Source organism: Tachyglossus aculeatus, chromosome 2, assembly GCF_015852505.1.
Source record: "Tachyglossus aculeatus isolate mTacAcu1 chromosome 2, mTacAcu1.pri, whole genome shotgun sequence".
Taxonomy (NCBI): domain Eukaryota; kingdom Metazoa; phylum Chordata; class Mammalia; order Monotremata; family Tachyglossidae; genus Tachyglossus; species Tachyglossus aculeatus.
This window is the reverse complement of record NC_052067.1, coordinates 37,776,194-37,803,061: the sequence shown is the minus strand read 5'-3', so window position 1 is coordinate 37,803,061 and position 26,868 is coordinate 37,776,194. Positions and strand designations below refer to the sequence as shown.

Sequence of the window (26,868 nt, the reverse complement as noted above, 5' to 3'; positions counted from 1 at the left end):
ATAGAGACGGTCCCTACCCAACAGTGGGCTTACAGTCTAGACAACAAAACAAAATAAATTAACAAAATAAATAGAATAAATATGTACAAACAAAATAAATAGAGTAATAAATACGTACATACATATATACAGGTGCCGGGGGAGGGGAAGGAGGTAAGGCGGGGATTCATTCAATCGTATTTATTGAGCGCTTAGTGTGTGCAGAGCACTGGACTAGGCGCTTGGGAAGCCCAAGTTGGCAACATATAGAGACGGTCCCTACCCAACAGCGGGCTCACAGTCTAGAAGGGGGAGACAGACAACAAAACAAAACATATTAACAAAAGAAAATAAATACGTACAAATAAAATAGAGTAATAAATACGTACAAATATATATACATATATACAGGTGCTGTGGGGAGGGGAAGGAGTTAAGGGGGGGATTCATTCAAGTTGGCACAAGTAGAGAGTCGATATGTGGAGAGACAGTTGTGCCCATGGGTTTGACGTTGGGCAAGGTATGAAGCACCTCGAGGGTGGGGATAATATCTACCAATGCCATTGCCATAGCCATAGTCTCCTTGATAGCTTATTCCATAACTGTTCTGGGATAGTGATGAAGATACAACAGCTGAGAGATTACAGTAATGTAGCTCTGAGAGTGAACCAGGAACTCCTATGGTGTGTGTCAGATATTATGTAGCGTGGCTTAGTAAATAGATCACAGGCCTGCAAGTCTGAAGGACCTGGGTTCTAATCCCGATTCCACCACATGTCTGCTCTGTCATCTTGGGCAAGTCACTTCACTTCTGCGCCTCAGTTACCTCATGGTAAAATGGGGGTTAATACTTCTAGACTGTGAGCCCACTGTTGGGTAGGGACCGTCTCTATATGTTGCCAACTTGGACTTCCCAAGCGCTCAGTACAGTGCTCTGCACACAGTAAGCGCTCAATAAATACGATTGATTGATTGTGAGCCCCATGTGGGACAGGAACTGTGTCCAACCTGATTAACCCTACCGCTTAGAACGGTGCTTGGGACATAATAATAAGAATCTTGGTATTGGTTAAGCACTTACCATGTGCAAAGCACTGTTCTAAGCGCTGGGGAGGATACAAGGTGACCAGGTTGTCCCACGGGGGGGTTCACAGTCTTAATCCCCATTTTCCAGATGAGGTAACTGAGGCCCAGAAAAGCGAAGTGACTTGCCCAAAGTCCCACAGCTGACAAGCGGCGGAGCTGGGATTTGAACCCATGCCCTCTGACTCCCATCTTTCCACCTGAGCCACGCTGCCTAGTAAGCGCTCAACAAGCACTGTAATTACCGTAATGATTACAGATTTACCAATGCACTTCCTTGTTTTATTTTCCAGCTGGCTTGCGTGATGCAGCCGTTCATAATTCCAACTCACCAAGGTAAGAAAAAATGCGACGTTTGTTCTGGTTGTCGCTCTGTTGTCGCGGCGGAGGGGGAGGTAAGAGTGCGTTGTGGCTCCGCGGTGTGGATCGGTTTCAGGCCCTTGCTGAAACAGAGCAGGGGTTGCAAAGGGGAGCAGTTTGCGGGGAAGCACGGGACGCCGAAGCTGAGCTGCAGGAGATGGTAAAAACCGAAATGCCTTTCAAGGACGGCTCTCGCAAATTAAGCCCTGACCTGGCTTTGCCTCCAACTTGTTTGATCTGTGCACTTTCCAACCCTTGAGATGCAATTTCTCCAGTGCTAAGAGTAAATGAGTGCTTGGGGCTCCTTTCGGGCCCTCCGATGGTTGACTCTATGCGCTTTGTGTAGAGAAAACCCTCAAAAATCCAGGGTGGTATGAAGGGGGACATTTGCGTCTGAATCCTGATGTGGAGAGATTGGAAGTCTGCCTTGTACATTAGGCGACTGGTGAGGATCGTTGATGATCAGATGGGTTTGTAGTATGCTCTCGTCCAGTGACGCTCTTGATCGTTAATGAGGTTTTTACCGTTTGTGGCTTTTAGTAATGACGGTGATGCCATCAAGGTGTTTGTGAGAGTGCGACCCCCGTCAGAGGGATCCGACTTGCCCGACGGAGAGCCGGGGCTCTGCTTGTCCGTCCTGTCATCAAAAACCCTCCGTCTGAATTCAAAACCCGAGCCCAAGATCTTCACGTTTGATCATGTTGCAAATACGGACACTACCCAGGTAACAAAATATCTCTAATAATTTTTCCGCTTGTAAAATGGCAAACTTCTTACATGAGCTGTATCGCCAAAAAAATCTTCAAATTTTTGCTATCCGCTAAGCATATTTTAGGTTTCTCGTGCTGAATTTTGGAGGTTTTCACATACGGGCACTTAATCGCGGCAAAGCGTGCTTTCGCCACGCGTTTTTTAGGTCGCCTATGATGGCAGATTTAGAAAACATTCTTCAGGCAAACTTGGCTGCCTAGATACAGCTTACCGTGACGTTGGAAGAAATGCTGTCGGACAGTGCCGATCTTCCTTAATGCGGAACTCGGCAAGAATGCATCTCCCACATTAAAGGAGAACTGGATCATAACCAACGCTTGATTATCCGTCATAGCAAGGGCAAAGGCAGCGTAAATAAACAAAATCTAGACCACAGACTCAGAAATAATTTAATCTAGATCAATGGTTTCTAATTTATTGGTTAGTCTTTTCTTCCCTCCCTCCTCTAACTGAAAATGCCACCATTTCTTTTATGCTGACTTTGGGCCGGCCACCCTCCTTGCGTACACAGTTCGATAGTTGCATGTTAACCAATCTTATTTATTGAGCACTTACTGTGCTAAGCACTTGAGAGAGTACACTGTAACAAAGTTGGTAGACACATTCCGTGCCCACAGTGAGATTACAGACTAGAGGGAGAGATAGACTTTATTATAAATAAATAAATTCTGGATATGTACGTAAGTGCAGTGGGAGGGAATAAAGGCTCTGCCAATTGTCAGCTGTGTGACTTTGGGCAAGTCACTTAACTTCTCTGTGCCTCAGTTACCTCATCTGTAAAATGAGGGTTAAGACTGTGAGCCCCCCGTGGGACAACCTGATCACCTTGTAACCTCCCCAGCGCCTAGAACAGTGCTTTGCACATAGTAAGCGCTTAATAAATGCCATTATTATTATTATTATTATTATAAAGGGAGCAAATCAGGATGACACAAGGGAATGGGGGAGTGTTACTCGATCAGTGGTATTAATTGAATACCAAGCTGCCGTGTGAGAAAACCCCAGGAAGTATGTTAATATACCAAGATGGAACCGCCCAATAAATCAATATCAGTCCCTCCATGAGCTAAAATTGGCCTAAAAACTAGATGACAATCGCTTAATTCCATTTGAAGTGTTTTGTAGCATTTAATCTGAATGTTGGCCCTTTTTTTGCTAAAGGTGACACCACAGCAGTCGAAAATACTGTTCTACTTGTTTTTGGTTTGAGTTTTGGGGTTGTATATACAGAGTCACCTACGCTAATTTGAGGAATAGTAGCGTAAACTCCTTGTGGGTGGGGAATGCGTGCCTTGTTTTGTACTCTTCAAACACTTCATGCTCTGTTTTGCTCCCAGTGGATGAACAAATACTACAAAGTACAGATAGATCTTTATGGTTATGATTGTATAAAAGCCTAGTGTGCTAGTGGTTACCACCACCTCTTAGGAGACCTACTTTTATGGGGGGTATTTGAACGATAGCAAAAACAGTTCTAATAGATTTTGTTTTTGTTTTCAAAATCACAGGCTCTGCAGGATAGTCTCAGTTATTTGTGTATACTTGTACATGTAAACTGTGTTTCTACTGCTTTTTCACTCGCCTTTTCATACTTCCACGTCCTTATATATAACTGCTAATGTGGCAAAACTGTCTTGGGGCTGTGTTTCTACTGCTTTTTCACTCTCCTCTTCATATTTCCATATCCTTCTATATAACTGCTAATGTGGCAAAACTGTCTTGGGTTATAGAACACTGCCAATAGCATGCAATTTACCATACCAAGTATTTATACCGTTCTTATTTGATTTTGGAAATGACATATTTTAATATATAATTTTTATGAGATCGCATCATTCTTTGGTCCTGTTTTTACAGGAATCTGTGTTCTCAAGCGTGGCCAAAAGCATCGTTGAGTCTTGTATGAACGGCTATAACGGTACCATCTTTGCATAGTAAGTTAAATTTAATTCACATTAGCTGCAATGGAAAAATTACTTTGAGCGTAAATGTTATTTCAAATGGCAAATACTACATAAGGTGACTGTACCATTTGTTCAAAGAGAAACCTAACCTTGTTTTCTGCTTAAACTCTGAATTATGATTTAAAGTGATTTACATTCCCCATCCCTAAATTTCAAGTGATTTGTTCATTCATTCGATTGTATTTATTGAGCGTTTACTGTGTGCAGAGCACTGTACTAAGCGCTTGGGAAGTACAAGTTGGCAACATGTAGAGACGGTCCCTACCCAACAACGGGCTCACAGTCTAGAAGGGGGAGACGGACAACAAAACAAAACATGTGGACAGGTGTCAAGTCGTCAGAATAAATAGAAGTAAAGCTAGATGCACATCATTAACAAAATAAATAGAATAGTAAATATGTACAAGTAAAATAGAGTAATAAATCTGTACAAACATAAATACAGGTGCTGTGGGGAGGGGAAGGAGGTAGGGCCGGGGGGATGGGGAGGAGGAGAGGAAAAAGTGGGCTTCATTGCTAAGACATCACTGAATTTGGAATTTAATATCCTGTAGGCCTTACGGCAGAGAATCAGCATTTCACTATAGAAACTAATCTTTATAATTAGAATACTATCAATAATGAAACTGCAAAGTAATTTCTTTTACTATACTTATTAAAAATATGGTGATAATAAAATCCATCCTTGGGCAGAGAGCCAGGTATTTTCTGATGTTAATTTTTAGACCGACAATGATTGCTGTAGAGAATATGTTGAGTAGAAGATTTTTTTTAAATTCATTTCAGATGAAATAATAGCTGGAGGTGTCATATTTTTGAAGCTGTAATTGTAACATTTAGCCTGAGCATCTATTAACATTTTTTTTTAAATTGCTTCCATTTGAATTTGCTTCACTAAATTTTAGACAGATAACATCATAGGTAGTGTTTAGGCTTTAGGAGTGCTAAGGAGTAGGTAATTACTGCTTGCTCTGACTCAAACCAGTTTTTCCTTCAATTGAAGATTAAAAGGTAGAAACCGAAATGTTTTGTCATCTTCAGAACAGTGGGGGAAAAGATGTTTAAAAGGAGGTTGATTGTAGTAGTCATATAAAGACATGGTTACTCAGAAGGAATGAAAGTTGATCCATCTGAAAATATGAAACCATTTTTGCACCTTGTTTTGTATTTTAAAGTTTCAATTTTGTTATGGAAGAGAAATCTCACGCAAGCTTATGAACTCTGATTTTTGTTTCTTAGTGGACAGACTGGATCTGGAAAAACATTTACTATGATGGGTGAGAAATGCATTTATTTTGTTATTTTAATTTATAAAATGGCAAATGAATTGAGAAAATCATGAAAAATCTATGTGCCATTTTTTCTCAGGCTTAGTCATGGAGGTCTGTGTCTTATATTTGCTCTTGTGGATGGATTACTTTTAAGGTTATATAGCATTTTCTTAGATTTTTAAATTTGTTGATTTCCCAAAGCAATTGGGAAGACATCCAAATTTTCATTTTCTATCTTAGGCTACTTTTCTAATGTGCTGCTTGGTATAGTTATGTAAGACTAGCCAAATGACTGCATTTCTAAACTTCCATTTGTCTAATAATTATCTATTTAAATTCCTTTAGGGCCATCTGAATTTGATAATTTCACTCATAATTTAAGAGGAGTAATTCCCCGGAGTTTTGAATATTTGTTTTTTTTAATTGATCGTGAAAAAGAGAAGGTAAAATTCCTTTTCAGAGGATTTAGTTTCGGTTAGTGGGTTAATGGGACAATTAGTCAAATTTTGGGAATGGTGCTTTAGTTTTCCTTTGTTCTACAGACATATTATTTGTCAGACAGTGTTAAATTTTGTGACTTGTATTAGTTGATATGCTTCTTGGTTCCCAAGAGATTTATTATGTACAAATTGTTCTCTGGCATCTTAAATTGTTACAATGTAATATATGGTACATTAACTTTGTGCCTTATAAAGCAAGTGAAAGAAATGGATACCATGAGAACCAGTATATTGGAGGAGAGCTCATATAAGGCAATACATCTAAATAAGGTTTTTGGGTTTTTTTATAGGCTGGAGCTGGAAAGAGTTTTCTCTGCAAGTGCTCATTCATTGAAATTTACAATGAGCAGATATTTGATCTGTTGGATTCTGCTTCGACTGGATTGTTTCTGCGGGAGCACATCAAGAAGGGCGTGTTCGTTGTTGGTGCTGTGGAGCAGGTGTTAACCTCGGCTGCTGAAGCTTATCAGGTAACTTTTCTTGAGCCCTGTGATGTTTGAGCAACATGCCGGCAAGTCAGTGGGCACTGTTGGCACCGAAGTGCCAAAGATAAAAAGTCCAGAAAGTACTTGGTAAAAATGGGCTGTGCATGTGAAAGAGGGGACCAGTCAGGCCTTTGACTCACAGTTTTCCTATTAAAGGAGAGAAAATAATCTGGTCTTTAAAACTTTGCAGAAGCTTAAACCTTCCCTTGCCACTGCTACTGAAGCATCGCACAACCACATCTCTTTCTCACCTCAGAATCCTCCACTGGCTCCCTGTGTCTCTTCACATCAAACACTCGTCGCAGTTAACTTTAAGGCTCTCCATCGTCTGACCCCGCCTTACCTATCTGCTGTCTTCTCTCACAATTCCCCAGCTGGATCGTCTTTGTTTCGTTCCCCCTCAAACCACCACCTGGCTGTACTTGCTCTGGATTCCCACCAGTTTCCATCACCTTGCAAACACTTGCCTCAGTTTGTAACTCTCTCCCTCCCCACATCAGAACACAGCCCTTCTCTACTTTCAAATTTCCTAAAATCCCACCTCCCACAAACCTTTCCCTGTTAATATACCACCACTCTGAGCCTTATATGGTTTTCCTTTCCTTTCATGGTTAATATACCACCACTCCTTCCAGCCAACTCGAACACTAATGAATTTATTCCCACCTTCCTTAGCACTCATATTGTGTCATGGCCCTTGTTTTGCGACCTCTATTTGTAAATATTGGGCTTATCTCCTCCGGTAGTGTGAGCTCTCCTTAGGCTGGGGATCTATCACTTTAGTTACGCACTTCCCAAGCTCTTAGTACAGTGCAACTCGTCGAGTGGGTACTCCACAATTATGAACCCTGTTCTCCTGGTGTTTTAGTTTTACTCCCTGATAATATGAGACATGTGAGGGTCAAGTGCATCAGGAAGCAGCACGGCTTAGTGGAAAAAGCACGGGCCCAGGGGTCAGAGCACCTGGGTTCTAGTCTTAGCTCCACCACTTGCGTACTGTGACCTTGGGCAAATCTCTTCCCTGTGTCTGTTTCCTCAACTTTAAAATGGGGATTCAGTGCTCATTCTCCCTTCTCTTTAGACCAAGAGCCTCAGGTGGGACAGGGGCTGTGATTGACATGATAAACTTGTATCTACCCCAGTGCTTAAAACAGCGCTTGACACATAGTAAGCAATTAACAAATACCATAGTTTATTATTATTATTATTATTATTGCAACAGTGCATGCTCAGTGAAGGTGGCAATGATCTGGAAAAGTACCCGAGTTTATTAACAGGAAATAAACAAAGGCACTGAGAGAGTCGGGTTCCATATCTTTTCATCCTTGCTACCTTATAGTGCAGATCCCAATATTTCCTTTCAGAAGGATTTTTCTCTTTGTTTTTTATCCTATTGCTCTCTGCCCAAACTCATTGTAGTAATCTGTGTAAATAAGAAAGTGGTTTATTTAGTACATATATATTAGGAAGGTGGTCTAGTCATTTGGGACCCCAGTTTTACTGTGACTGTCCTGAGTTGGCATAGGATCAGTTTTTTCTCCAGAGGAGTCTAGTATCATCCCTGCATTAACTTCTGGTGTTCTATTTCCTAAACAGGGAAAGGATTTGTGAACAACTGCAGTCTTCAGACTTTACCAGTGAATTGCAAACTTGTTGAGGGCAAGGAATGTGTCTGTTATATTGTTAAGTTCTCCCAAAATGTTTAGTTCGAAACCTTTACTTTTTTCTTCTGTTTCAATAGGACATCTTAAACATAGATAGCTTTCCTTATCGAATCCATAGCATCCTCCTATTTAAAAAAAATCATTCAGGAATTGTTTAACAACCTATATTTCAGAGCTAGCTTTCTGACAATTTACCATCTCCTCAGGTGCTCTCCAGGGGTTGGAGAAATCGCCGTGTGGCGTCTACATCGATGAACAGAGAGTCCTCTCGGTCTCATGCTGTCTTTACAATTACCATTGAGTCAATGGAAAAGAGCAATGAAATCGTTAACATTCGCTCGTCACAGCTTAACTTGGTGGACTTGGCAGGTTCCGAAAGACAAAAGGATACACACACGGAAGGCGTGAGACTGAAAGTAAGTAGGTGTGAGCTCATGGGCAGGGAATGTCAATGTATTGAACTCTCCCAAGCAATTAGTACAGTGCTTTGCACACAGTAAGCGCTCAATAAATACGATGGAATAGTAAAAGTGAGTAACCAGCTCCAGTGGAACAATTGCAAATGTGAAGTGAAGAATTTTCAGTCAACTAGATTTCTGGGTTTGAATAAAAATTATGTTCATCATTCAGTGGTGTTTATTGAGCAGCACTTTGTGTGTACAGAGTGCTACGCTAAGCACTTGGCAGAGTACAATATAACAGAGTTGGTAGAAGGGTTCCTTGCCCACAAGGAGCTTACAGTCTAGAGTATACCTGTAGTTTAGTACAATTGCATGATGTTTTGTTGGGGGTTTTTGGCAGTGGGGGGGAGGGCTGTGAGAAATTTTCAAATAAATAGTGTATGGTAAGTGATATTTACTTTGCCCTGGCTCTTCAGTACTGCTACTCTCACATAAAGGTAAAATATTCAGGAGATGATTATTGCCCCCTATAAAACTGCTTGGTAACTAGAATCAATAAATGAAGGGCTAGGGATCTGTCCTTTAGTAGGTGGAGATTTGGTCAGTACGCATGAGGGAAATAGTTTGCATTAGAGTTTTAAAGGGGATTAAAAAAGGATAATTGCAAAAGACAAAGGTTAAAATGAAGATCATCTTTAGTGGATAGCATTGCCAGAAAAGGATGTTCTTGATGGTGATATTTTTGGAAGAGAGCACCAGGCCTAGGTGAAACATTAACTTGTTGAAGTTACAGGTGCAGCGTGGCTTAGTGGTTAGAGCATGAGCTTGGGAATCAGAAGGTCATGGGTTCTAATCCTGGTTCCGCCACTTGTCTGCTGTGTGACCTTGGGCAAGTCACTTCTCTTTGCCTCAGTTACCTCATCTGTAAAATAGGGATTGGGACTGTGAGCCCCACGTGGGACAGGGACTGTGTCCAACCTGATTTGATTGCATCCACCCCAAGTCTTAGTACAGTGCTTGACACATAGTAAATGCTTAACAAATACCATTATTATCATTATACGATTAATTAAATACGATTGATTTATTAAATTATGCCAACAACATCACTTGGGTTTTTTGTTTTGTTTTAGCGCAGGGGGTCCTGGAAGTCCATAGAAGCTTGCGGGGGGATACCTTAGGACTTCCACAAATTTGAGGTGGCCTTGAGGAACTTAAACCCGGTGTGGGCAGGGATTGTCTCTCTTTATTGCTGAATTGTACTTTCCAAGTGCTTAATACAGTGCTCTGCACACAGTAAGCGCTCTATAAATACGATTGAAAGAATGTAGGTCAGTGTGGTTTCTGATTTAGGGATCCCTGCACTTCTGGCCCCTGTAATACCCTAATGGATTCTAGGAGGGTAGGATCCTCAATTTGCCACTCCGGCCATTTTCTAACTCCAACCACCACCCATCCCCGTTGGATTCCTTCACTTCATATGAGTGGATAAGATGGGTGGAAAACTCCTCTTCATGGGGCCTTGACTGGGAACAAAAGGAACCTCTGACACCCAGCCTAAGAGCCCAGTCTTGGCGACATCAGCCATTCTTTTTTCCCATTGTCAGGGGTCAAGAAGAAGGACTGCCGTCTTGGTTCCAGTCCCAAGGAGTGGGATAGAGTGGGCTAGCTAGGGCTGCCGGCCTTGCCCAAAAAACTAAGGGGACAGTTAGATGGCTCCCTGCTCACCCTCCTGGAGTCTTTCCTTGTGCTGTATAATCAATCAATTTATTTTTATCAGTACAACATCCCTTCTGTTGTTAGAATCAAGAGTTGACCGTAGTCACGTTCTACTGAAATCCCATGACTGCTATTTTTCTTTCACCTTTTAGGAAGCAGGTAATATAAACCGGTCATTAAGCTGCCTGGGCCAAGTGATTACAGCCCTGGTTGATGTGGGTAATGGAAAACAAAGACACGTTTGCTACAGAGACTCCAAGCTTACATTCTTACTTCGGGTAATGTAAAGCATCTGATTTTTCAGAGCTTATTTTTAAAACTCACAACTAAGTTCGGTAATATAAAGGGAGAAAACTTTTTGATGGAAATGGGCTTATTCTTGATACTAAAAACACATTTCCCCTGGAACAGTGAATTTTCCTGGTAATAAAAATCTCCCTGATTTTTAAGGTATTTGCTCAAGTCATTTGTATTTATGCAGAAGAGCTAAAACTTTCCAATCTTGGCTGATTTTTTAAAATTGGAATTAACTATAGAAAGATCTCCTTTCTACTCTAAAGGCATAGAATGAAATTGTCTTTAACTTGTGTTGTAAAATTTCTTAATGTACTCTAAATTATATTTTTAAAGATGAGAAGTGTTTGGATTTTCATCAGCTCCAAACTTGTCTTAAATTACAATACTTAATTCCATCCTCAAAGAGTTGTCAGTGTTAAATTATTTAATGTGAGTCACTGAAAAGGGAGTTTCAGAATCAGTCTCTGTGCCGCCTCAATCCCACATTGAGCACTAAATGATTGTATGTTCCTTCTTTAAATTTCTGAAAAATAATCTGAAAAAAAATAAAAATAATTCTGAAAAACATTTGTGTTTTAAAGGTTAAGTAAATCAACATTTTGGTAGATTCTCAAGTAGTTGGGGTAATTATTTTGGCTCAGATCAGCTGAAATTGAGTTGTCTGAACATTTGTGTAGTTCTGTGGGCGCTTTTGATTTACATGCCTGTGTTTTTGATATTTAATTAAAAACATGCCACATTCTTATCATCCCCAATGTTTATATCCTTACACAGGATTCTCTTGGAGGTAATGCGAAGACATCCATAATTGCAAATGTCCATCCTGGTTCAAAGTGTTTTGGTGAAACCCTATCTACCCTTCATTTTGCTCAAAGAGCAAAGCTAATTAAAAACAAGGTAAAGATGTGCCTTTTTCTTTCAGTGATCATCCTGGGAAAATACTTATGCACAGAAAGTGTTATTAGTATGGTAAATGAAATTTTTAAATTATTGAGTGACACAAATTTATGGAATGTTTTCCTGTTCTCCTGGTTTCCAACTCACCCCCGCACCCCAGCTCAGGAAAAGAGTAACTTGCCTTTAGTTTGGACCGGACGGGCTTTGTTGTGTTCAACTGTAGATTAACCTTCCTCTGCCTTAAGTGAGATTCAGAGATTGAACCCCTTCAAATTATGCTACCAGATACAGCCAAAACTTCTTTGTTACTTTACCTTAAATGAGGAATCCTTTTAGTCGTTTGGTTAGGGATGCCGTTTCGTTTATTTTGGGGTCACGAAAGCTAATGTGAACCTAAACTTGGCTAATGCAAATTGCCTTTTTAATATTCCCGTTGGAAAAATAATTTTCCACAAGGCTGTAGTAAATGAAGACTCTCAAGGAAATGTGAGCCAGCTTCAGGCAGAAGTAAAGAAGCTCAAAGAACAGCTTGCTAGCTTCACTTCAGGACAGACGCACACCAAGACTTTGAGCACAGGTAAGAAAAACGAAGCGGACGTCTGTATTCTGCATTTTAAATTAAAGATTAGCGTTGAAACTTCCTAGCACCGTATAGAATGAGGGTCCTTCAGACTTCTAGGTACTTTTATATTTAGTATATCATATATATTGTCCATTTACTAAGAATTTGAACATTCGCGTATAGTGGTAGTAGTAAACATAATCAGTTGTGGCTTCGTTTTCTTAATATAATAAAACCTCATTGATTCCTACTAAAGGTGGAAATCCAGTCAGAGTGGAAAGTCCGAACTTTAGAAGTATTTTTAAATTTACTCTTATGAAAATATTTTGAGTGAGCATGTATCTCTGGGTGTGTGAGCCCCTGTGTACGTCTCTGTGTAATTTTTTTTTAACATCTTAGTTTTATCGTGCTGGTGTGTCTACTGGTTTAAATCCTTCTCTGACCTCCTCTTCAAATGTTTTGTAGCTGGAACTGCTAGATTGATAGGAGGTATTCTGTGTTCTCCAGAGTACTTCCTCCTGCCTCAGCATATTGTGCTATTGGTTATTATTGTGCTATCACAGCACTTACCATGTGTCAAGAACTGTTCTAAACACTGGGGTAGATAGAAGACCCTGTTCCACGTGGGGCTTACAGTCGAAGTAAGCTGGGGAACAGGTATTCCCCATTTTACAGATGAGGAAGCCGAGACTCAGAGAAGTGAAGTAACTTGCCCGGGTCACACAGCAAGCAGTTGGCAGAGCCGGGTTTCGAATCCAGGTGTTCCAACTCCCAGGCCTGTTTTCTTTCCACTAGATCACGTTGCTGGTTAACAGGCTTTATTAAATGATTGTAAATCAGATTTTTTTTTGCGTTAGAGTAAAACCTGTTTTCCTTTGTGGAGTACAGAGGAAGCAGGGGTATTCACCACTGAGTTGTAAACTTTCAGATTAGTGGGGTTGGAATTAATAATAATAATAATAATGGTATTTATTAAGCGCTTACTATGTGCAAAGCACTGTTCTAAGTGCTGGGGAGGTTACAAGGTGATCAGGTTGTCCCACAGGGAGCTCACAGTTTTAATCCCCATTTTACAGATGAGGGAACTGAGGCCCAGAGAAGTGAAGTGACTTGCCCAAAGTCACACAGCTGACAATTGGTGGAGCCGGGATTTGAACCCATGACCTCTGACTTCAAAGCCCAGGCTCTTTCCACTGAGCCACGCGGAGGTTTTACTGTATTTCGAGGTGCTTTGTCGTTCCCTAAAAAGATAGGTGCTGACTCCATGGGGATGATTGATCACGGGACTCCCGGCCTCGCTTACCTAGATCTGACAGGTTTCCAAACAGGGCTGGAAAAAACACAATAGGATGTCTTTCTGGTCTGTAGTTCTTGGATATGTAACAAATAAATAAAATGGTATTTAAGTGCTTACTATGTTTCAGACACTGTACCAAGCGCCAGGGTAGATGCAAGGCAGTTTCAGTCCCTGTCCCACGTAGGGCACACAGTCTTAATCCACAGTTTACAGATGAGGTAACTGAGGCACAGAGGAAGTGAAGTGACTTGTCCAAGGTCTCACAGCCAACAAGTGGGGAGCCGGAATTAGAACCCAGGTCCTTCTGACTCACAGGCCCGTGCTCTGTCCACTAGGCCTGGCTGCTTCCCCCCTTCCAATCTCCGATTTCCAGTTTTCTGTCACCGTGCTCAAAATGAAAAGTTGGTGCCTCTGTCCTAAAGTTCTTTTTATAGCATTTACTTTACACCCTCTTTCTGGCATTCTTAAATTGAATCCTAGATTGAAAAGTTAATTTAGTATTGAAGGCAGCTTCAAAAATCAGTTCTTATGTTACTTAGGGGTGGGGAAAGATTGCTTTCTGAATTTAAGCTATTTTCCTAATATAATTTTGGTTCGGTATTGCCTGTCTATGTTTATGTCTAAAGTGGATTTGAATGAGTTGAATTGGAAAATTGTTTGTTTTTTTCGCCAGAGTAGATGTTGACCTAGCTTCCAAGTCTTGATATTTCCCATCATATTTAGATGTTAGATTGTAAGGTTCATGAGAACAGGGGTCCCGTCTACCAACTGTATTATATTCCCCCAAGGGTTCAGCACAGTGCTCTGCACAAAGTAAGCAGAATGCCATTAATTAATTTGTATTTTTAAAATATCCTCTAAAAAAAAACTGTTGGATGAAGGTTTACCTAACTCTCATCCTCTAGCCCCACAGCGGTTTCCCAGCTAGTAGGTTTCATGAATTCTCGTAATACAAAAGCAGAGATAGAGTTCATTAGATTTCTTGAAAACCACTGACTGATTTTTCAGGCATTATGTATGTGTCATTTGAATGGATAATATTGACATGATATGGACGTTGAGATGACTTAGAGAATAGGTCTTGCTATCTGTAGAAGGATCCTTTATTAGTTTTGCTAAGTAAGACGGAAGGAACTTGTCTTCATGGCGTAGCTGTATGTGGAAGGGGCTAGAAAGGCATTATCAAGCATTTTAGAAATTTTTTACTAGTTGGAGGAGGCATTTGTCACGTTTTGGAAGTATGAAAGGAACCGTTTTCTCATTTTCAACTTTTTCTGTTAAGATGAAGAAAGCACTGATTATAGGAGTCAATTCCTTGAGGCAATGTTGTTCTTCAAGAAATTTGAAAGTGAAAAGAAGGTAGGAAACCGACTTTTCAGTGGTTTAAATCAAAGATATGTGGGCAATATTCTGTTTTAATTGTTTCTTAATTTGTAAGGGTCATATAGCTAAAAGAAAAAGTGTTGGAAGTTGTGAAATAAATGCTTTTATGGCTCATTGGCATTTAAGATGTTTAGTCACCTTATTAAGGAGGGCCTGATACTGCCGTCACTAACCTCGTTATCAATTTTCATTTTAGACTTTGATGGAAAAAGTTGCTCAGTTGGAAGATCTGAGTATCAAAAAGGAGAAGTTCATTCAGTCCAACAAGATGATCGTTAAATTCCGGGAGGATCACATTGTGCGTCTAGAGAAGCTACAGAAGGAAGCCCGGGGCAGCTTCTTGCCTGAAGAACAGGATGAGCTGCTCTCAGAATTGAGGGAGGAGATAAGAACACTGAGAGAACAAGTGAGGTCCTTTCCAAGCACATACTAAAACTCCAAGCTCAGTGAAATTGCCAACACTTGGGCCCTGACCCCTCACCCCTACAGTTAAATAAAATGGAATCTTTACCAGTGCAAGTTGACCTCTGCAGAGGCTCTAGTCCTAACATAGATGTGGAGTGAATTCCACTGGGAAATGTCTTTTTTCTTAGGCATCTTCGAGGCCTTTTAAATAGATTTTATTTCAGAAATTCAATTTAGGAATTCGACATCGAAGCAGTGACAAATACACGTATTTCTGTGACCTCTCCTGTCCAGATGGAGCAGCACCCCCGAGTTGCAAAGTACGCCATGGAAAATCATTCACTCAGGGAGGAGAACAAGCGGCTTCGTTCCTTACAGTCTGTGAAAAAGGCCCAAGAAATCGATGCTCAGACAATCTCCCAACTGGAAAATGCTTTCTTGGAAATTATGGGCTCAGAGAAAAATCGTGAAGGTAAATAAATGCACTAAGAAATTTTAGAAATCACTGCTCAAGGAATCTGTTAGCGTGCTTTGGCTTGATATGAAGTTGCGTCGTACGTTTATAATGTTATTCATGGTTGACAGCCATTTTATAAGTGCTGTGAAATGTTATTCTGGATCAGATAGTGTGCTGATTTCAGGTATTTATAAAAGCTGAGAAAATGAGGCACTTTATTAATCATTAATCAATGACAGTGGAATAATCGTATTAGTCACCAAACACCAGGTGGTTCACGTACGGTACTGAGTTTTTAATCTACCTTAGTCAATTCTGTACTGGACAGATGGAGGAGAAACTAGCCCATTTTGCAAACTTACTGAAAGAGGAAAAAAAAAGCCTGTCTCCTAGAGCCCAAATTACAATTAGTATTTCTAATAATGATAATAAAAATAATAGTTGTGGTATTTAAGCGCTTACCATGTGCCAGAAACCATACTAAGCGCTGGGGTCGATGAAAGCAAATCGGGTTGGGCACAGTCCCTGTCCCATGTAGGGCTCGCATTCTCAGTCCCCATTGTACAGTGAAATTTCTAGGGAAATTAAGCTAGGGAAACTTTTATTTCATTTGTGTTTACCTATGGCCTTCTGTCCTTAAGTACAAAGGGTAAAATGAGTGCTCTTACGACTAATGATTTGAAGATACCTGTCTGTGATGATTGTTGTTTAGATCAGCAAGTGTATCCCATCACCGGTACAGTGGACACCAGTTCGCTGGCCTCTGCTGAAAAACTGAAAGTACAGCTCCTGCAGACTCAAAGTGAGTTATCCAGTTCAAAGCAAGAATATGAAGAATTCAAAGAGCTAACCAAGTAAGATTTAACTGAATATAGCTGCCTACAATTTAAGCCTAAATGCAAAATATGCTTATACGTTATTTTCAAGTTTCCACTTCCTAACTCTTGCAACACTGTATAAAACACCATCCTCCATGGCCCCGAAACTTGCAATCATGGTGTCGTACTTAATTCCGCTCTGTCGCTAATTTTTATTTACCTCCCTCTTTCAGTCTCTAAATCTTGACTGTTTTTCCTGTAATATTTTACAGCTCCTCCCTCACCCCTAACTCTTATGACCACCTCCTCAATTCAAGGCCTCATCTCCTCCCAGGTGGATTACCAGAACAGTCCTCCTACCGTTCTCCCTGCCTCAGGCCTTTCCCCTCCTGTTTAACCTTTATTCGCCTGCAAATCTCATATTTGAACGCCATTCAGAACCTCTCTTTCCCCTCTTCTAAAATCTCCAATGGCTTCCCACTTCTCACTTAAAAACTCCTAACCAGTGGCTTGAAAACTGTCCATCACCTACGTCCCTCGTATTTATCCTCTCTTTTCCTGCTATGCCCCGGTTTGCATTCTTTGGTAGATCGGAAAGTCTCAAGGGCAAGGAATCGTGCCTAATAATTCTGTTGAACTTTTCCGAGTGCTCAGTTCAATACTCTGCACACAGTAGACACTATCAGTAAACTATCAGTAAACGCTATCGATTGATTTTTTTTTTTATTCCTCCCATGCCAGCCTTCTACATATACGTCACTCACCACTCTCTCATATTCAACCCATGGATCGTGTCTTTCCCCAGATTGAATGTCCTTCCCCTTCATCTAATAAATAATCATAATTGCGGTATTTGTTAAGCACTTACTAAATGCCAAGCATTGTATTAAGCACTGGGGTAATTACAAGAGCCTCATATGGGGTTCACCGTCTAAGTAGGAGGGAGAACAGGTATTGAATCCCCATTTGGCAGATGAGGGAACTGAGGCACAGAGGATCAGTTGTATTTATTCAATGACCCAGCGCTTAGAACAGTGCTTTGCACATAGTAAGCGCTTAACAAATGCCATCTTTTTTTTTTTTTATTGTGTGCAGGGCACACTATACTAAGCACTCGGGAGAGTACTCAGTTCTGTGATCTCCTCTGAGTAAGTGTTCAATGGATGTTCATTCATTCAATCGTATTTATTGAGCGTTTACTGTGTGCAGAGCACTGTACTAAGCGCTTGGGAAGTCCAAGTCAGCAACATATAGAGACGGTCCCCACCCAACAACGGGCTCACAGTCTAGAAGGGGGAGACAGACAACAAAACAAAACATGTAGACAGGTGTCAATACCGTCAGAATAAATAGAATTACAGCTATATGTACATCGTTAACGCAATAGAGTAGTAAATATGTACAAGTAAAATAGAGTAATAAATCTGTACAAATAAATACAAGTGCTGTGGGGAGGGGAAGGCGGTAGGGGGGATGAGGAGGAGGAGAGGTAAAAGGGAGCTCAGTCTGGGAAGGCCTCCTGGAGGAGGTGAGCTCTCAGCAGGGCTTGGAAGGGAGGAAGAGAGCTAGTTTGGCCGATGTGTGGAGGGAGGGCATTCCAGGCCAAGGGGAGGACGTGGGCCCGGGGGGTGGACGGTGGGACCGGCATGCCCAAATGAGTTGTTAGTGATGAGTAGTCCTGGCTCTTAAAAGGAGTGTTGATTATTAAATGACATAGTGACAATAAACCTGATGGGCAGATAGATTGCTTCTTCAGTCCTCTCCTTTGAGGAGTTAGCTCCGTCTCTCTTTGTTTATGTTTGTCTTCCTCCCAAACTAATAAAAGGAGTTGCATTTCATTTATTTCTTCAACGTGTTGATCTCCTTTACAAGGACCTGGGTCTTGGTCCTTCGTCTTTGAAAAAGACATCACTGATGGTGAAGTTCAACTAGGAGTGCATGTGAGGGTGTAAAGCAGCTGACTAAACCAATAGTTGGCTTGATGGAATGGCTTTTTGCCGAAATGTCTCCCATCCCAGCTCCGCCACTTGTCAGCTGTGTGACTTTGGGCAAGTCACTTAACTTCTCTGCGCCTCCGTTACCTCATCTGTAAAATGGGGATTAAGACTGTGAGCCCCATGTGGGACAACCTAATTGCCTTGTATCTACCCCAGTGCTTAGCACATAGTAAGTGCTTAACAAATACCAACATTATTATTATTATTATTGAAATAAATGAATGAATGTATTAGATTGTAAATCATTCATTAGCTGTTTTCAACAGTTCACTTGGTGCGAAGCATCATAAAGATTGATCTCTGGAAATGAGCGATGTACAGCTATTAAATCTCCCCGGGCTTAAAAACCTGAGGAACACAGGGTAATGAAGGTTGGAAATGGACAATAACTGGAAACTTGGATGAAGTAAAATTTTGTTTTTCTAGGCATATTGTATTTTTATCTGAGCCCCAAAATATTTGAAACTTTCAGAGCTGTATTAACTTATAGTGTTGTGTGACTAGGAAAAAGCAATTGGAACTTGAATCCGAGCTTCAGTCACTTCAGAAAGCAAACCTGAATCTGGAAAACATATTGGAGGCAACCAAAGCCTACAAACGCCAAGAAGTCTCACAGCTAAATAAAATTCACACAGAAACACTTAAGGTAAGGGAAACCATTTACCTAAGCTTTCTTTCCAAAATAGTGAGAGTTTGCCGAATTTAACGGACATAATGAAGTTTATCTCCAGCAGCATTTGACAGAGTACTCTTTCCAAAATAGTGAGAGTTTGCCAAATTTATCGGACATAATGAAGTTTATCTCCAGCAGCATTGGACAGAGTACTTTCAATTCAGTCCCAACCTCTGGATACCTGGAATAATTGAGGCATAATTTCTAGTGTAGGCTGCTCCATGTGCAATGACAGTTCAGGTTTGGAAGTGTTTTTCCCCTTGAAAAGAGAGAGATAGTGTTATGCAGGTGAGTTGTATTGCTTTGCAAAGTCTAACTGCAAGAGAGGGGTTCAAAGACAGACCATATTCCAGAAGTAGAAATGGTTATGCGCAGCTTCAGACATTTACAGTTGCCTTCTGACCCCCCCAAAATAGCCACTGCTTGAGACATTTTAAGAAGGCCCCCCTTAACAGAGCTTGTCAATCAATCAATCGTATTTATTGAGTGCTTACTGTGTGCAGAGCACTGTACTAAGCGCTTGGGAAGTACAAGTTGGCAACATATAGAGACAGTCCCTACCCAACAGTGGGCTCACAGTCTATAAGGGGGAGTCAGCTTGTCATAGCATCCACAGATGCACTGAGGCTTCGCACCCCCTCTGATGCTGCACATGAGCAGAGCCATCATCTCTTGCTTCCCGCACCGTTTCCTGGGATGGAAGGAACTGCTGTCTCCCAAATCCGGGACCACGGGAACCGTTCCACACCCTCCTCCGTCCTCTGACATCCCCACAACCACCCCCTTAAGTAGCTCCTCCAAAGTTTTGTGTTTTTCCCTCCCGTATTGCATTTTATTAGAAACACACCTTAGGCGCTGAGTTGTAGAAAACACACAGTATTTCTTGTACTAAAAGCAGCCTAGTCTGTGGAAAGCGCACAGGCCAAGAAGTCAAAGAATCTGGGTTCCACTCCCGGATCTGCCATTTCCCTGCCCTGTGACTATAGGAAAATCGCTTCACTTCTCTGTGCCTGTTACCTCATCTGTGAGCCCCTCGTGGGACAACTGATTATCTTGTGTCTACCCCAGTGCAGTCTTAGAAACAATATTAAGGCAAAAGTTCTCAAACAGAAATGGAATAAGGCTTTTCGTTGACGTTATTCAGGTTGTCATGACCCGACACATTTCCCTGCTGTTTTCAAGGACAATTACTTCTCAACAATTTCCAATTCAATTTCCTGCATTTTGTGCCCTGAGAATTGTGCAAGCTAGTTGACTATATAATTCCACTCTGATATGCAGAATTAGTGAGCCTGCCTATTTAATTCATGCTTCATTCCACATAAATTTTTCCAACAGATCATAACTACCCCAACAAAGGCCTATCAGCTACGCTCTCGGCTGGTACCCCGATTAAGTCCCGAAATCTTGACTCTTGGTTCTATGGAAACCCCAAATTCAAAAGATCTGGAGGCTGATATTTTCAGTGAGCCAATTCCTCCAGAGATGAGTGAACAAGCTTATGAGGCTATTACAGAGGAACTCGGCATAGTACAGGTAATGTCTTGTTTAAGAAGAAATGGAAATGCTGATATTGTTCTCTTAAGGTTTCATTTTCCTCATATATGGGGTTGCTTTGCATCGTGCAAAACTGATTTATCTTTGATATTGTTGAAAGGGACTTATTTTATTCAAGGCAATTTTTACCATGCGTTAGCATGCCATACTCATTCTCTAAGGGCTCTAAATTTTAAAAGACATTTCTATATTGTTTCTCTTTGTATGGAAATCTGTTGTTTTCTCTTTCAGGGCACTTGTCTATATTTTATAAAAGTTTAATACCACTAAAACACTCAAAGGCATTTTCTTTAGAAGGCACAACAATTTGAGAGTCGTTTCATCATCAAGCCATGTATAAATAGTGAAATTTTCCGGGGGAAGTGCACAGTTCAAAGACAAACTGTATTGTTTGAAACTGCTGGGTGAAATTTTGCTTCATCAGAAAATCTAAGATATCCTGTTATTTTTCAAAAGGGAATTGCTTTGATTTTTATAGTCCGCAGTAAAGTACTCTTCATTACATCCTAGCAAATTATCAGAACTCAGTGTAATTAACAACTATCCATGTCAGAGTTGCCTATTGTAGCAGTAGCAGTTTTCCCAGAAATCGCAATTCCCGAACCCTTACACTAATGAGTTTGAGTTCTAAAAATTGTGAAATACTGCTTCCAATTGAAACCTATAAAGAATTTGCAGGGAACTAAAGAGTTTGGCTTTCTGTCCTCAAAGAGCTTGTGTATGAATCTCTGAATCTTCTGAGTTTATTCGGATCCTGTTCCTTTTTTTTTCCCCCGAGAGCTGTTTTCCTTCCCATTCTCAGTCACCTCCTTGAATGCATGGCATGATTCATTCTGGGTTAAATTGCCCAGTTACTGTCTTTTTTTTTCTTTCTTTCTTTAATTTCACCACCCACCACTACCGCTTTGGTACTAATCAGTGCGTCTTGTGTAGAATGCTTACTTAGGAGTACCATCCCACTGATTATCCTTTCTATTCCTCAGGATTTAACACAGTGTTTGCAACATAGTAAGCATTTAACAAATGCTATAAATATAGTTGTGCAGTCTGGGAAAATGTACACATAACTCTCTGAATTTCTTTTCTGGCTCAAGATAACCCTGAAAGCCTTCCTTTTCCATGTTCTCTTGTAGAAGTCAGTTAGATAAAAGGAGTGTCAGGTATTACAGAAGTTCACACCGGCCTGGGAGTCAGAAGGTCATGGGTTCTAATCCTGCCTCCACCACTTGCCTACTGTGTGACCTTGGGCAAATCACTCCTCTGTGCCTCAGTTACCTCATCGGTAAAATGGGAATCGAGACTTGAGCCCCATGTGGGACAGGGACTGTGTCAACCCGATTTGCTTATAACCACCCCAGTGCTTAGTACATTGCAGCGCTTAACAGATCCCGTAATTTTTATTATTTCAGGAGCAACTGAGTGTTACTCAAGCTAAACTGGATGAAGAGGAAAGAAAAAATATGAAGCTTCAGCAGCACATCGATAAATTAGAGCATCATTCTGCACAAATGCAGGAGGTGAGAGAAAACTATACAGTGCAGACCTTGTTTGAAGACCCTGTATAAACGTTACTAAGTATCTGTAAGATATGTTTGACATCCGTAAAATTTCGGTTAGTATAGTGAGTTTTGGGGAGAGTAAATAAAGCTTCGCTTTTTTTTTTTTTAACAAAACAAACACTAAGTCCATGTTCCTATCACCACTGGATCTGGATTGAGGGATAATCAAGAGCCTCTTCCTCCTGCAGGCCACCACAGAGGCTGAAACCTCCCCTTAGAAAATGTGGCTTCCTGCTGGTTGTGCACAGTTTATTGGACAATTCTAAATTCAAGTCTGTCTTACCCCAGAGCTTTCCTACCATTCTCTCTGTTTCCACAGCTTTTCTCCTCCGAAAGAACAGACTGGAACAAACAACAGAACGAGCTCCTTGAAAAGGTGAACTCCAGTGAAAAGCAGATTCAGGATATCCAAAGCAAGAACGAGTGTAAGCTTTTATTTTCCGGGGCTTCAGGATGACTTTCTTTAAATAAAAAGGATAGTAAACCTTACCAGGATAGGATTGAGGCCGATCTGATTCTCAAGCTACTGTTTTTTTCTTAGTCCTCACTCTTGTAGAGAAGAGATCTTCCAGGGGAAAAAACGATGCTTGGAAACCATAGACAACGGGAGAGGAAATGTCTTCTCACTGTAATAAGCTGGTGGTGTCAACTCTTATATTTTGAGTGTCACGGCAGAGCAGCGAGTGGTTGGATCAATGGATGCAGAGCTTTGAGAGAGCAAGGCTTTTAAAGGGACGGAGCACATTAGACAACACCACCACCTTTCCTGTCTCAGGCCCGTAAACTTGGCATTATACTCGATTCTCTCATTCAACCCACGTATTCAATCGGTCACTAAATCCTGTCAGTTCAACCTTCACAACATCACTAAAATGCACTCTTTCCTCTCCGTCCAAACTGCTAGCACATTAATCCAAGCACTTTTCCTAACCTTCCTTGATTACTGGAGAAGTAGCATGGCTCAGTGGAAAGAGCACAGGCTTAGGAGTCAGAGGTCATGGGTTCGAATGCCAACTCCTCCACTTGTCAGCTGTGTGACCTTGGGCAAGGCACTTAACATCTCTGTGCCTCAGTGGCCTTGTCTGTAAAGTGGGGATTAAGACTGTGAGCCCCACGTGGGACAACCTGATCACCTTGTATACCCCCCCAGCGCTTAGAACAGTGCTTTGCACATAGTAAGCGCTTAACAAATACCATAATTATCATTATCTTCTAGACTGTGAGCCCGCTGTTGGGTAGGGACCGTCTCTATATGTTGCCAACTTGGTCTTCCCAAGCGTTTACTACAGTGCTCTGCACACAGTAAGCGCTCCGTAAATTTGATTGAATGAATAAATATCAATCTCCTTGCTGGCCTCCCTGGCTCCTGTCTGTCCCCCCTCCAGTCCATACTTCACTCTGTTGCCCAGATTGTTTTTCTCCAAAAACGTTCAGTCCTTATTTTCCCGCTCCTCAAGAACCTCCGGTGGTTGCCCATCCGTGTCTAGATCCAACAGAAATTCCTTCCCATTGACTTTAAAGCACTCAATCATCTTGTCCCCTCCTACCTTACGTTGCTGCTCTCCTACTCTAACTCAGCCCACTCACTTTGCTTCCCTAATGCCAACCTACTCACTATATCTCGATCTCATCCGTCCTGCCTCCGACTTCTTGCCCACATCCCGCCCCTGGCCTGGAATGCCCTCCTTACTATCTGACGGGAAATCACTCTTCCTACCTTCAAAGTCTTATTGAAGGCTTATCGTCTCCAAAAGGCCTTCCCTGACTAAGCACTCGTCTTTTCCCACTCGTCTTTTTGGATTTGTTCCCTTTATCTTCCCTGCCCACCCCCTACCTCCCAAGCCCCACAATACTGATGTTCATATCCATTATTTATATTGAAGCAGCGTGGCTCAGGGGAACCAGCCCGGGCTTTGGAGTCAGAGATCATGGGTTCAAATCCCGGCTCTGCCACTTGTCAGCTGTGTGACTTTGGCCAAGTCACTTCACTTCTCTGGGCCTCAGTTCCCTCATCTGTAAAATGGGGATGAAGACTGTGAGCCCCACGTGGGAGAACCTGATCACCTTGTATCCCCCCAGTGCTTAGAACAGTGCTTTGCAGTCAATCAATCATATTTATTGAGCGCTTACTGTGTGCAGAGCACTGTACTAAGCGCTTGGGAAGTACAAGCTGGCAACATATAGAGACAGTCCCTATGAAACAGTGGGGTCATGTAAGCGCTTAACAAATGCTATCATTATTATTATTGTTATTATTATTTCAATTATATTATTATATCAATGTCTGTCTCCCCCTCTAGAGAAGCAGCGTGGCTCAGTGGAAAGAGCCCGGGCTTTGGAGTCAGAGGTCATGGGTTTGAATCCCGGCTCCACCCCAAGTCTGCTGTGTGACCTCGGGGAAGTCACTTAACTTCTCTGAGCCTCAGTTACCTCATCTGTAAAAATGGGGATTAAGACTGTGAGCCCCACGTGGGACAACTTGATCACAATGTATCCCCCCCAGCACTTAGAACAGTGCTTTGCACATAGTAAGCGCTTAACAGATGGCATCATTATTAGACTGTAAGCTCACTGTGGGCAGGGGACATGTCTACCAACTCTGTCACGTTTTATTCTCCCAAGTGCTTAGTACAGTGCTCTGCACCCAATAAGTGCTCAATAAACATGATGCATCATTTCAGACTCCCTGGGGTGAGCTAACTACAGCTGCTAACCGTGGTCAAAGGGCTCTGGGGGAGTCAAACCTCTAAAGGTGGTCACCCTCTTCACCCCCATGGAGTCAGCCTGACTGCCCTTTCAACCTGAACAGAAGTGTCCCATCACTTTGCCAGTGGCCAACACTGGAAAAGATAAGGATATGAGAGCGAGTAGGAAATTTGTATAGCTGATTCTGTTAGGGGGTGAGGTAGGTTATTCTGAATTTATATTAACACATATCCTGTGTGTGATTTTTTTCGTTTTTCCCAAGTTATGAAAAGTGAAGTCCTTGATCTGCGTGTGGTCCTCCAGTCAGCAGACAAGGAATTATCTACACTGAAGCAGGAGTACAGCGCATTCAGAGAAAATCAGGAAAAAGAACTCAGTCAACTTTCTGAAAGGCACATGAATGTTCAACTCCAGCTAGACAATGTCAGGTATAGTGGTTTCATTGAAGATGAAGTTTACTAAAATATTTTGAGTGCTTTGGTGTTAAAGAGCTGCCTTGATCCAGTTTGTCCTTGTAAGTATTGTGGACCCGTACTTTGAAATCCGAGTTATCTAAAGCAGCTTAAACGCGTATATAGCCTCATTTTATACTCCTATAGTCCTGTAAGTAGTTTATTAGAACTGTCTTATTTCAGCTGACATCACTAAATTGGGGCAGAGCAAAGGGTAAGAGCAAATACTGCATATTAAAAGGCACCTTTTTCTTCCTCCTTTAGATATTTCGTTTAAATCTCATCTTTGGAATATTTTTTTAAAATTGCAAGGACCAAAATCTTTATCTTTCAGGGATTTTGAGAATGAATTTTTTTTCCCCAAAAATGTACAATAGTGAAATGAATGCTGAAACAGGTTTCATGCTAAATTAACATTGTCAAAATATTTTCATGATGAAGATTAGAGCACGAGAAGGTACTTGAAAGAAAAGCGTGTCTTCAGGATTCCTACGACAATCTACAGGAAGTAATGAAGTTTGAGATGGATCAGTTATCACAGGAACTCCAAAACAGCAGACAAGAAAGTCTAACACTGAAAGCTGATCTTAATGTAAGAAACTTTAATTGATAATTATAGATCTATAGCTTTATAACTTTCGTTCTCCTATTTGTAGTGTTTGAAAGACAATCCTTATGTTGATAAATCCTTATTCAGTGAGTCCTTTCAATTCCCCTTTCTTCCATATTAATGAATTTGAGCCTGCTGTTAGCAATCAGTAGTATTTATTGAGCACTTACTCTGTGCGGAGCACTGTACTAAACCCTGGGGAGACTACAAAAGAATTAGTAAACGTGATCCTTGTCCGAAAGAAACTTAGAATCTAGTGGGGAGGATAGAAATGAAAATAAATTACAGCTAGGAGGAAGCAATAGAATGACTATAGAGATATGCATACAAGTGGTACGGAGTGTGGAAATTGTGAACACAAGTATGTAGGTGATGCAGAAGTACCAGAGTGGCAGTTATGGAGAGTATAATCAAATTAGTAGATTATAATCTATTTAAGGACCTTATAATCCAGCAGGGCAGACAGACAGTAAAATTAATTATAAGTAGGAGGAAGCAATAGAAGATGGAGGTATGTGCACAAATGCCACAGGTAGTTGTGGAGAAAATAGGGTGAGGAGATGAGGTTAATCAGAGAAGGCCTCCTGGAGGAGATGTGACTTCAGAAGGACTTAAGGACTTAAGCGCTTAGTACAGTGCTCTGCACACAGTAAGCGCTCAATAAATACGATTGATGACTTTGAAAGTGGGCAGAGCAGTGATCTGCTGCACGTGAAGGGAAGGAGCTCTGGGTAGGGATGGAGAGAGAATCAGTGGATTGGTTTGAGGAATGAAGTCGTGAATCTAGGCATAGTGGGAGAAGAGCTAGGATAAGAAATGGGGAGAGAACTGTTTGAGTACCTAAAAGCTACTGGTCAGGAGTTTCTGCTTATTGTGGAGAGGAATGGGCAAGCGTGTGTTTGAGAAGACTTGGGAGATGTGTGCAGAATGGTGTTTTAGAATAACGATCTAGGCAGCATTGTGAAGTTTGGACTGGAGAGGAAAAGGACTGGAGGCAGCGA

General features: G+C 41.3%; 1 protein-coding gene across 1 annotated transcript in view; it reads left to right on the top strand.

Moving 5' to 3' along the window:
• Window positions 1-26,868, top strand: part of KIF15 (kinesin family member 15) — a 57,005-nt gene that overhangs the window by 3,982 nt on the left and 26,155 nt on the right. Inside the window, exons 2-21 of the mRNA XM_038761498.1 lie at window positions 1,356-1,398; window positions 1,963-2,146; window positions 4,051-4,127; window positions 5,397-5,434; window positions 5,774-5,871; window positions 6,219-6,398; window positions 8,284-8,493; window positions 10,350-10,475; window positions 11,269-11,391; window positions 11,848-11,968; window positions 14,533-14,609; window positions 14,830-15,039; window positions 15,333-15,510; window positions 16,208-16,349; window positions 18,815-18,956; window positions 20,322-20,519; window positions 21,950-22,057; window positions 22,419-22,524; window positions 25,068-25,233; window positions 25,699-25,849. Of these exons, the coding sequence (XP_038617426.1) occupies window positions 1,356-1,398; window positions 1,963-2,146; window positions 4,051-4,127; window positions 5,397-5,434; window positions 5,774-5,871; window positions 6,219-6,398; window positions 8,284-8,493; window positions 10,350-10,475; window positions 11,269-11,391; window positions 11,848-11,968; window positions 14,533-14,609; window positions 14,830-15,039; window positions 15,333-15,510; window positions 16,208-16,349; window positions 18,815-18,956; window positions 20,322-20,519; window positions 21,950-22,057; window positions 22,419-22,524; window positions 25,068-25,233; window positions 25,699-25,849 (2,678 nt within the window). The remainder of the gene's footprint in view (window positions 1-1,355; window positions 1,399-1,962; window positions 2,147-4,050; window positions 4,128-5,396; window positions 5,435-5,773; window positions 5,872-6,218; window positions 6,399-8,283; window positions 8,494-10,349; window positions 10,476-11,268; window positions 11,392-11,847; window positions 11,969-14,532; window positions 14,610-14,829; window positions 15,040-15,332; window positions 15,511-16,207; window positions 16,350-18,814; window positions 18,957-20,321; window positions 20,520-21,949; window positions 22,058-22,418; window positions 22,525-25,067; window positions 25,234-25,698; window positions 25,850-26,868) is intronic.